This window comes from Amblyomma americanum, chromosome 10 (genome assembly GCF_052857255.1).
Source record: "Amblyomma americanum isolate KBUSLIRL-KWMA chromosome 10, ASM5285725v1, whole genome shotgun sequence".
NCBI classification, from domain to species: Eukaryota; Metazoa; Arthropoda; class Arachnida; order Ixodida; family Ixodidae; genus Amblyomma; species Amblyomma americanum.
The window spans coordinates 10118921-10130528 of NC_135506.1; the positions used below are offsets into that span (position 1 = coordinate 10118921).

Consider the following 11608-nt stretch of genomic DNA (forward strand, 5'->3'; position numbering starts at 1 on the left):
CGTAATGGCCACGACAATAATCGATATCAACATCGGTGTCAGCTGAGTTTATTGCAGACCAAGGGCACCCTCCCAACTTCTTAAAAAAAATCGCTGCGTTGCGTTAGCCGTGGGCACGTAATATGAACGAAGTTACGAGGCCTAGTTTTTCTAAAATTACATTTCATTGTGCATACTCCCGAATCCTTAAATAAATCAGTCAGCATTGAATAGGTGCGATGTACTCCTCGCTGATAAATTCACCCGCAAAACACATTTTAGAGAGCTGTGTTTTCATTGCCCTTGGTGCTGTGTGGACAAAGCGGCTCTGGTGCCGTAAATATCCGCCGCCATCATCATCCCGTTCGCAAAAAGTCAGTGCCGGTTATTACACCTGTGTAGCGTGAGATTCGGTGACAGCTACTTTACTCATAAAACGGCGGTACGGACACAGGACCGAGAAGAAAAGGACGCACACAGTGTGTGTCCTTTTGTTCTCTGTCCTGTGTCCGTAGCGCTGTTTTATGAGTAACTATGCAAAACCAACTTGCCCGATCTGCAGTTCTTGGACACCTATTGGTAGGATTTAAGGCATCGTTCGCCGCGCGAGTGGCGCCCTCTCTACCCGAAGGCCCGAACATCGCAAGCATCAGTACGCTCCGCTACGCACGGAGGGCGCAGCGCACCTCCTCCTTGCTCCTCACTGCCTTTTCGTGTTACGCCGATGACCCCGCAGAGGACAGAAATGCGCTGTTAACAGCTGTCGCTGTAGAAAAAAAGAAAACATAAAACTGTGGACCCGGCCCTCCTTGAGCCCCCTGCTCCTCTTGTTCGCGCCCAGGGGAGTGCGATGAAGGCCGGCGAGCAGCCTGAACCTGAGAGAGCGTCGCCGTATATTTCGCCGCAAGCAAACGCGCTTTCTCCTGTGCCGGAGTCCAAGCGCGGTCGACACCGCAAGCACCACGACCGGACGCCGGCGACAGCCGCCAAGCAAGAGGGTGAGCGGGGTTTCCCGGGAACTCAGCATTTGTGAGGGGAGTGTTGCATTCCTGTTAGAACTATCGGCGCTTGGAAATAAGCATGTCGTTTGGAAAACGGCGAGAACTGCGCTAATACGGGAAACAGAAAAGTCCGAATGACCGAAATCGAGGCTAATTTAGATTCTGCTTGCCGAGTTGAAAATGTATGAGCACATTATTAAGTTCTTAACAAAAACGTAGCGTAAAGACGGGACTAAGAAAGACAAGAACAGGACGGTGCAACACTTGGAACTGAATTAAATTGAAAAAAAAAAACTTTCGATCACTTTGCAACAACGCATGCGCAAATCTTAAAAGAATGCCTCATAGTGATAACATAAAAAGCGCAGTAAAAGAATACTACAAACATCAAAAAAAGAGTGCCCGCTCATGTAGGCCAATGTGCAAACTTAGATGTGTTCTAAAAACTTTCGTTCCTTTTCCATGAGATGAATAGACTGTAATGCACGTGTCACTACTGCACTTCGCTATTTCAGTGGCTTCCAAGATTTCAAGGGAAATCTTGGAACGCATCTAAGTTTGCTCATTGGCCTACATTTGCGGGCGCTCTTTTTACATTTCTTCTCTTTTTTTCGCATGTTTTTAGTTTTCTTTCACTGCCTCTTTTTATATTTTCAGAGTGGGCCATTCTTTTAGTATTTGCGCATGCTCCTGCGTTGTTGCAGAGTGATGGGACGTTTTTCGTTCAATTACTTTGAGTTGTAAACGTAGTATCGTCCTGTCCTCGTCTTCCTTCGTCCCGTCTTTACGCTTCATTTTTGTGAAGAATGTCTGACCAGCTGGCCCTATAGCATACTTTGTTAAATCAAATTCTTAAATACTGCAAAAAATATTTGTTTCCTGGTCACACAAAATAAAGGAAATCTTGTCCTTGTGGCAGACTTCTGTGGAATGTGGACAGTGTGGAATATTTATTGGCTGTTGTTATGTGACAGACGTGGTGCGGTTGTGAGTGCAGAGGGTTGGCAGAGAAGGCGGAAATTTGGGCGAGTTGGTTAGTGTTCATTTTCGCTCTCAGAGCAACACGAACGAGCGCCTGTTTGTGCTAGTCCTTCGTCTTGTGTCCTGTTCGTGTTGCGCTGAGAGCGAAAATGCAGAAGATTGGTTTCGCGGCATAGCCCACTTTGCATTGCTGAGAGGACAAAGTACAGAAAGCTGGTGCCATGAGAAAAACTTTTGTTGTTAGATAATCTGTCCCAAAGCACTACAAGACGTTATGTTGCGATGGAAAAAAATATTTGTGCCGTCGTTTTAAACCCAGGGGTTCATTTTAAGATGGGGTTGGAGGAACGGGGGATGGCGTACCCTCCTCTCATGCGAAAAAGTTTACATGGGAAACCATTCCGAAGCCCAATGTTTCTACTACAGAATTCCAGGAAATACATGGTTAAAACAGAACCCCCTGCACTCCGAGAGTTATCCATAAATCCACCTGCCCTTCAATACAGTATCTTGTATTCTTTTTATATCTCGTCCTTGAGATTTGATATAGCATTAAGGGGAGGAGTCATAGATAAAGGCTGTCGAAGAACATGAAAAGTATTATTACGAGGATGCAGCTCAATTGTGTTCGTGCCTGAGGATTTCACTTCCCTATCGAGATTGCTAGCGTCTTTGAAGGCTGAGCCGTGCTAATCGCGCTGTTCTTGGCGACTCAAGCATCGACTGACTGCGCCTTTTTTTTGCTGTTTGCTTAAGATGCGCACGCCAACAAGCACCGGTCACTTTTCTCTAATTATAAGTCGTGACTTGAAGCATCTTGTTTGCAGTGACGAAAAGACAGCATTTTTGCGCCGACACGCTGCCACGGAGGACGAATGATTTAAGAAATACTGGAATGGATCAAGGAGGTGGCTTCAGGATCACTTTAAAGAGAAAATAAGACGAGAAGTAGAAGTTAAGCCCAAAAACACGCGGAAAAGCGCGTGGCCATTAGAAAATTTTTTTACACACGAAATGCGGCTGGAAGCGAACGAAGCCCACGCGAAAAAACTGAGGATGCTTGTCACCTTAAGAGTGGGATGCGATAGCATTAGATTCCTTGTTCTTCGCAGCTTTTGTTGCACCTTCTGCGTGTGATTGGCCCCTGAATGGTGCATTTGAGGTCACAATGGTGGGACATCATTTCTCTCTCGACCACCCAGCGAATTTCGTGATACCAAACTGCCCTGGGTAGCTCCTGACGAACGCTGTCAGGTTGCAGTCTAGTAACTAGATAGCTCAAAAGCCTGTGGCACGTTTTGATGACGTCAGAGGGCTAGTGACCTCTTTCGACCAGTCGCCGAATTTCGTGACACCGGACATCGGCGAGGATTTGATGCGACAACTCTAAAGCTGTCGCATTGAATGCCGCGACGAGAACAGATTAACTAAGCTGAATTTAAATCCAATTGGGTTTGTGTGACGACAGTAAGGAGAGCGGGCTTACAACGTGGGCATGCTCTGTGAAGGAGTAGATTTGAATTTCTTGCTCTAAGAGCTTATTCAGAGTCGCATATGTGCGTGTTCCTTATCAGGAAAGAACAGACGCATACATTTTTCCAGCCTAGGAAAGATCATCATACCTAAGCGCTATCGTAGGTATTCGAGAAATCTGCTCTTGCCTTTATCATCTGAGTTGCACTCCTGACGCATTATGTGACTCCAGCAGAGGTGTCAAGCTCTCCGCTATCTCGTCTGGATTCGGTCCAGAGCCGTTGCAAAGTGTGTTTCACCTGAAATCACTACAACTTGCGTGCGATGGATCAGTCTCGTTTAATGTTCAAGATAGCGCAGAAAGCGATAAGTAACCCGCGCTTGTAGTTAGACATTTTTACTTCACAAATCGGGGGTAATAAGCTTACAGTTCCACAAATGACGAAGGATTTCGAAGGGTAACCGTAATGTTGCCGATCACGAACGTTTCCGTGATAATCGCGGGAAAACTGATTACCACGAGCTGGCAGCGAAAAGGAAGGAGCGCAATAGGCTTTACGCATACCTAATCGGCTGATCGCCACCTTTACCGGCTTGCAGTGGTCAAGGTGCGCGCTGTACCACGAAATGGCGCCCATGACGTCACGCGAATACCTCGTACAAGGTCCGGGCACATAAACAGCCCCAGATATGGGTTAAGGTTAACAGTTTTCACATTTAGCAAAACTTAACAGCTCCTCTGTCAGCCTATAGTAACCGAGGCAGATAAACTGCAGTTTGTGAACCGAGGTACCAGTCTGAGTATAACCAGTGCGAAGGAAGCTAGTGCCAGGTGTTCAATGTGCTTGAAAAAGCATGGCGAGCACAAGACAACCACGAAGCAAAGGACGATACACAAGCACTTTGGGTCGTCCTCTTCATTTCCGTGGTGACCTTTTTGCGATCGCCGCAAAGTTCCAAGAATAAAACCATCTCTCCTAGCCTTACGTCGTTTTGTTCATTTGCACCTGCCGCGACGGCTTACTCGTGTGGCACTCAGTTGCAAGGTTGTGGGAATGAATCCTGGCCGCGGCTGTTGCATTTCGATCAGGGTGGAATACAAAAACTCCCCCATGTGGTGTGCAGTGTCAGTGGATGTGAAACAACCACCCGGTGGCCATGCATTGACCTGGTGCCCCTTCACTATCGCGTCCCTCGTGCAGGAAGCGCGTACCTTTGAAACGTCGAACACCCGACATGGTTTAACACCGGTCCTTTGTGGAACCAGACTTTGCCAATACTCTTACAATAATGGGCCGATTATCTGTGCTCTTAGGTTGTGCTCGTCATGCCCTTTCAAGCACATTGAACACGTGACACTAGCTTTCTTCGCGCTGGTTATACTCAGACTCGTAACTCTTCCCTAATTGCAGTTTATCTGCCTCGGTTACTAAACGCTGAGAGAAAAGCTGTTAAGGTAAGCTAAATGTTAAGGCTTAACCTGAACCCATATCCGTGGCCGTGGCTTTTCTTGACGCGAAACAAAAGGGGTTGATTATTGAAACGGGTTCAAAACGAGAACCAAGCGACAGTTTTCTTGCAGACTGCGTGTCACGTGACACACAGATGTCGCGAGAAATGCGGCACAACTGGGACAGCACAAGATAGAATACGATGTGTCCCGTCTTAGCTGCGTAGCCGTTCTCTTGCATCATACACCAACTCGTCCAACAATCCGTTATAGTGACATCGACTGAAGTCTTGGGCACATAAGCTCTGCACGTGGTGAAACTTAGTGCCGCGGACTTGCATGACGAACCGATTTGTGCTCATAGTGGTATTCTATTACAGGTGGTCCACTGAAAGGGCTATGTGTACCGCCGAGTATAATATTTGCAAAGAACCAAGTCCGCATGCTTTTACAGTGAAGGCTAATGAACTCTGGCCCGTTGATTTCCAACTGGCCCGGATACAAACGCTACGCTCTCCGCGACTGCCAATGCTTCCCTACTACTCCACAACGTTGCTTTGCCGATTAGAAACAAGATGGCACGCGAGATAGTCGCGGCCTTTGCCTTGCCAACGGAAGGTGCTCACGCGTCAGCCGTGCTAGCCTGGCCTTATCAGTAAAGGACTGAAGATAGCATCCAAGTATGCGGCAGGGTTGTTAGCATCTAACTTCGTTGTAGCAATCGGACATGCTTTTGTGTCTGCTCGTTGTATTCATTTCTTTTTTTTTCGTCAATCGATGCGCATATGCACATTGAAACCGATAACGAATCATTGAAATCACCACCGCCGTGCTACTTTGCATGTTCTGCGTACAGCTGTTGAGTGGATATCATTGCTAGCATGCTATCAGTTATATTCTGTTGGAAAGGCGTTTTATCACTACTATTGCTGTTATTGTACAACTATTTTAACGCGAACGCATTGTATGGCTTATCGGCAACGATGTCCAGGGGCGTTGACCAACAGTAGTGGTCCGAAAATTCTCCAGTGACGTCACCATGGTCTCGCATGACGTCAGCAGTATACCATAAGATAGTGACGTCTACACCAAAGAACAGTAAAATTTCTTCCGAAGTTGCGGGGAACTGAACCAAGCACATTCAGATCGCGACGCGAGCACGAAGCTCATAGGCCTCAAAACCGACCTGCTGCTTAGCCAATGAAGGCGAACCTAGTGCATGCACTTCGTTGCGGCTTAATGCTAATGGGCACGTGTGTTATTAGAAAGAAATGAATTTTTAGTGAACCTCGCAATAGAGCTCCCGATGGGACAAAGCTTTCCCATTTAAAGCACGTAGGTAGTCTTAAGTGCCTCCCGTAGTTTTTTAATACATTCTATTTTATGCGGGGCAAGTTTCTGGGCATAGCGTTTCAAGCCAGAAATACTTTGTGTTGCCCATCGGTCAATAAACAGGCGAGTATAACGACTCCGGAAGGATACTCACTTGCTACTATAGCGAAAAAAGTCCCTGAACATTCTTCGTAAACTAAGCCAATAGCTCTGTTATTAGCCATCGTCGGAAACCACACTTGTGGAGGTGAAAACTAAAATCCTGCTCTGTCACGTCCACAAGTGAGGTTTCCAGCTCGCCACTAATAGAGCTGTCGGCTTCATTTGCGGAGAACGCGGTTCAGAGAGTTTTGTACCCGACTGTACGATAATGGGCAGTTATTGCGCAAGCTAATCATGCGTACCCAGATCTCCAGCTGCATGCTCAGTTCAGCCTCTTTGGCGTTGAAGTACCGTCGTGTACACTTCAATATGTCTTGAAAAAAACCTTTTTGCGCTTCGGAGTTCATTAAATTTAGATACGTTGCAACTCCCAGTGCCTCACATGCGGGAACAGTGCGGGGAACCCTGTTCCTCCGTCAACAATGTCGTCCTTCAACAGTGTCAACAGTCCGTCAACAGTGTCGCCTTTGTGTTCCTTCGCGAAGCAAGCTCCGATCACGCATTGTGTGTCGCAGATTTCAGCAGGTGCCGCAGTGCTTGCTACATGAGACGAAACCAACAAACTTAGCCCGTAGCGCGCTGAGTGCTACTTGTGGAAAGCAGCTTCAGTAGTTAGAAATCGTAAGCAACTCAAGTGCCGGTTCTTATTAACCGGAAGTTCAAATTAAGCGAGTTGGAGATAACCAGATTCCGCTGCATGAACCGTGCAGAAGTGGCAACGAGCAGCGTTGCTCCCAACTCGGAGGGCGCGCCGCCACAGCAGCCGCAGCGCCATTCACGCCAGCCGCGGGATGACCCGGAGCAGCTGGACGACGACGAGGTGCCGGAGGAGGCGAGCATGCTGAAGAACGTTCGTCACGTGTGGGCCGACGAGGCTGCCGCCGCCAGAGGGGGCGCCGACGAGGCAGCGCCCAGGATATCCTTCACCATACAGGAGGTGCCCTCCAGCGAGTTCTGGAGGCCGCCGCTCTTGACGTACGCACCTTTTGCGAGACGAAGGCAATTGTGTACGACAAGGAGAAAATCACATTATGTGGCTTCGAAAGCCAAGTTAATATAATAATAACTGGCTTTTGGCGAAAGGAAATGGCGCAGTATCTGTCTCATATATCGTTGGACACCTGAACCGCGCCGTAAGGGAAGGGATAAAAAAGGGAGTGAAAGAAGAAAGGAAGAAAGAGCTGCCGTAGTGGAGGGCTACGGAATAATTTCGACCACCTGGGGATCCTTAACGTGCACTGACATCGCACAGCACACGGGCGCCTTAGCGTTTTGCCTCCATAAAAACGCAGCCGCCGCGGTCGTGTTTGAACCCGGGAACTCCGGTCAGTAGCCGAGCGCCCTAACCACTGAGCCACCGCGGCGGGTTAAGCCAAGTTCTTCTAAAACCGTTTCCTTCCCTCTTTCCGGGAACACCGAGGTCGGCCCCACATCGAGTAAGAAACCCGACTCTGGCCAATAGAGCCACCAGCGAGGCGTCACGTTGGGCCGACCTACTCGGTTGTTTTTTATGACAGTAGGCCTCAAAAGTATCGCGTGACTCCCCATTCTCTTTTCTAGTGCGAAGACACTATTTCACTAGCAGAGTTGAAAAATCCAAGGTATGTTTGAAGCCTCAACTTTTGACGGAGCGCCAGCGGCGGATGCCTTGCGCAGGTGCTCCATATCTTATCTGCACGTGCAGCCTTAGCAATTGGAACGTGATAATTTCGGCTCCCTCGTAGGGAGGCGAATTGGCGAGAAAAAAAATTGGAGGTGGTTTAGCTCTGGTTAAACCTGGAGTGACGCGACAGCTACAGCTGGCTGGGTGGAACATGGCCATGTGACCAACCGCTTGAAGAACCACGTGATCAGCCATGGCGCCGGCCGGCCGGCAGCTGCTCCGCACCACGTGACAGTGTGGCGGTGCCGCCACGCTGAAGGCTCGAAATGCTACCGTAATATAGCTCTCGCTACAAAACTGTGCCCCAATGGTCAAAGCTCATGAGAGAATCAGAGTTTCGGCGCCGTCTCGTTGCCTTCGTCTCTTGCTCCCACTCAGTCAACCCTAATGAAGATTCAGAGTCGGTGCCGAAACGTCGGTTCTCTGAGTCTTTTGTCGGAGCAGCACGGCCTCAGTAATGGAACGAAATGAACGTTCCAGCAGAAGCGCGAAAATGCCGCTTTAACGAAGCATGCAAGCGGAACTTATTGTATACCTCTGCTCCACGTCGCCGCTTCTGAGTGCGCGTTCTCGACACGCAGTCAGACGGCGCCGTCTCCCAAGACGACCTCCGATAGCCGTTACCACTGCAACCCGCGCGACACACTGCTCGTGAGCTTCGGTTTCTGCCTCGGCGTCTCCGGGTTCTGGCGCTTCCCCGCACTCGTGGCCGAGCACGGAGGTGAGACCGTCATTGCCCAATAGACCCCGGGGATAAATTTGTGTCTTGCGGAACCTGTGACCTAAGTGGTCGTGAGACGTGCCGCAGTGGCGTATATGTACAAAGCTGTCCGTGCCGGTCTTCGGAACTGCAGCCTCTTTCCTCCTGGCGTGCCTGGTGGTCTACGTGCTAATGGCCCAGCCCGTGTTCTACCTGGAGCTGGCCATAGGACAGTTCATCAGCTCCGGCGTCACGAGGGTCAACAAGTGTTTTCCCCTACTCAACGGCAAGTGTCGGCCTGGAAGATTTCAGCTTCAAGACGAATAACCCTTATTCCTATTTTTATTGACTTCTTTAGAACACCTTACGGACACTATTATTATCATTATGTCCTCCAATGGGACTTCGAAGTGGCGGTTTTTAGCATGAGTGCAAAGACCACTGCTCACAAATGTAAACTCTATCGAGGTTCACGTGGTTCTCACCGTGAGACTGAAACCACACAATAATAAAAGAATCTGGTCGGTAGAAAGATGGCGAATTGGACTATTTTTTTCATATACGTCAATTTTCGAAAGCGCTGTTGTCAACACGGGCTCTGAGAGAGACAGTTGTGTCCGGGTGGATTGAAGCGCTTAGGAAAAGGACATTTATGTACAGGAACACACAATCAGTACACAGAAGACAAGACAAACACATGCAGTGCGTTCTGTGGACTGAGTTCATTTAAAAAACTGCCCGAGAATTCGAGAATGGGTAGACTAAAAAAGATACTCACAGCGCTGATAGGCGCTCCGAGTTCATTTTTTTTTGCGGCGGAGTCTTCTTCCCAAGCATGCACCACCATTCTAAACAAGTTCTGCTCAAGTGTCCCATACCACGAGGCCATACACCGCAGCCGAACACAGTACAGAGGGAGTTGACGACACATGCGGTCCTGTGTCTGCTGCGATGTATAGCCTCCTGATGTCTCACCATCTGGCCTACACATTACCCTCCTATGTCACAAACCATTCACCAGAAATTCAGTGGTTGTGAGCTTGCTTTAAGGCCAATAAGCCTTGTTTCGAGGTAGATTACGACAGCCATGTGAGTCGGTAGGGTGGCAACAACAAGAGCACTTTCCATACTCTGTGCTCTACACCACGCACTCGGTGCTAGTGGACATAAAAGCGTGGTTTCGCTATGCTTGCGATTTCAATCAGTTTTCTTTCTTCGTTGCCACGGAGACACATTTTTGTTATTCGCAGCTTTGTTTGACGGAGGATCTATTCAGACATCTTCTCATGATAGAACTACAGAACTACAGCGTCCGTCTCCCCATCTTCTCTGTTGAACGAGAAATTTCCTAGAGACCAAAACGAGATCTTAGACTAATTTTTGTTGTATGTAAAAATCAATTATATACCTCTTTCTGGGTATGTCAATGCTTGCCCGGCAGCAAAGGGACGCAGGTTTTGCTGAGAAAATTGTATTTAAAATTCTTCCCGCAACTTGATTAAATCCACGACATAAGCACCGAAAACGACTGCCTGATCTTCGTTTTTAAGTGAATGGCAGTGTACCCTACTCTGTCGCATCTACGCCAAGAAAAAAAAAACTGTTCTGACGCACCGTCGTTTACCTGTGAAATCATCCCGTGATCCCGACACCTGCATTTCATTAATGAAATTTTCTCGCTTTAAAAACTACTCTAAAAAAATAGCGTCTCTGTGCATCGAACGCACTAACCTACATATAAAGGTCTATTTTAATTTGTTAAAACGAATGCTTGGGCGAGTTGGTAAGCCATTTTGTCTTCCTCGTAGTCCTTGTCAAAGTGCGCGCTGTTCTGTTTTAATATTTTAATTTGCCCTTATTATTCCTTTAAAGGCAAAGAAGTGTGTTTATTTTCGTTGTTAGAAACAGCTGCAAGAAACCCGATTTGGACGTGGGGTCGTAGTGAGAGGGCCTTGACTTCTTTCCAACTTAGGGGAGACTAAGCACTGAGTGAAGGCCCTCGTTTTCTGCGCAGGCATCGGCTACGTGAGCGTGTGGTACTGCTTCCTGCTGGCCGTCTGCCACTCCCTGCGCGTCACCTACTCGGTGTTCTACCTGTTCGACGGGGTCTACCAGGCAGTGCCCTGGTCCAACTGCAGGGACGCCTGGAGCGCCGACTGCTACTCGACGGGCACGGAATTCGTAAGGGGACTTGGTCCCAGAATTTTTATCTGAGCTAAGCTGTCGCCGACGCTCTAGCTGACCGCGCTTGCCTGCTAGCAGCGCCGACGCTGTACACCTTGCTCTCTGTAGATTCCATCTACTTCAGGAAGGGACACTATCTAATGTCAGTAATTCTTTACCCAGCAGGAAATTAATTTAACTATTTATGTAATTAATAAGGATCCCTCCTCATAGCGGATGTGCAGGTTCAGTCGCTAAACACCACATGCCATATGCGCCCCACATACTGTATGAGATGGCATATTTCATACTATGCCATACCACACCATACCCCACCATTCCATGCCATGTCATGTCTTGTCATATCATGTGCCCAAATTATCCAAAGCGTTCCACTACAGCGTCCTTCATAGCTTAAGTTGCTTTGGAACACTAAACCCCGTAATACCAAACCGTAAAACGAGCCTACATTGAACTGATGACAAATAAGCCTACGGTATAATTCATAAACTAAATAAAAGCAACTGAACGCAAGTACAACGAAAGGAATACAAAGGCATGTAGTAGGTCTCGTAAGAAGCTGAAATAGAATTCTGTTCGCATCGCAAGAAAAGTATGACATGCACGGAACCTTCAGAGGAATATGTATTAAACGCTATAGGAGCTACTCAATGACTTACGAACTTCAGTTGTCAAAGTTTCTC

The 11608-nt window shown here is 48.0% G+C and overlaps 1 protein-coding gene across 1 annotated transcript in view; it reads left to right on the plus strand.

Moving 5' to 3' along the window:
- The first annotated feature begins 706 nt into the window (after positions 1–706).
- Positions 707–11608, plus strand: part of LOC144107383 (sodium- and chloride-dependent GABA transporter 1-like) — a 28017-nt gene continuing 17115 nt past the window's right edge. Inside the window, exons 1-4 of the mRNA XM_077640374.1 lie at positions 707–977; positions 7089–7353; positions 8623–8762; positions 10756–10922. Coding sequence (XP_077496500.1) covers positions 830–977; positions 7089–7353; positions 8623–8762; positions 10756–10922 — 720 coding nt within the window. The 5' untranslated portion in view covers positions 707–829. The remainder of the gene's footprint in view (positions 978–7088; positions 7354–8622; positions 8763–10755; positions 10923–11608) is intronic.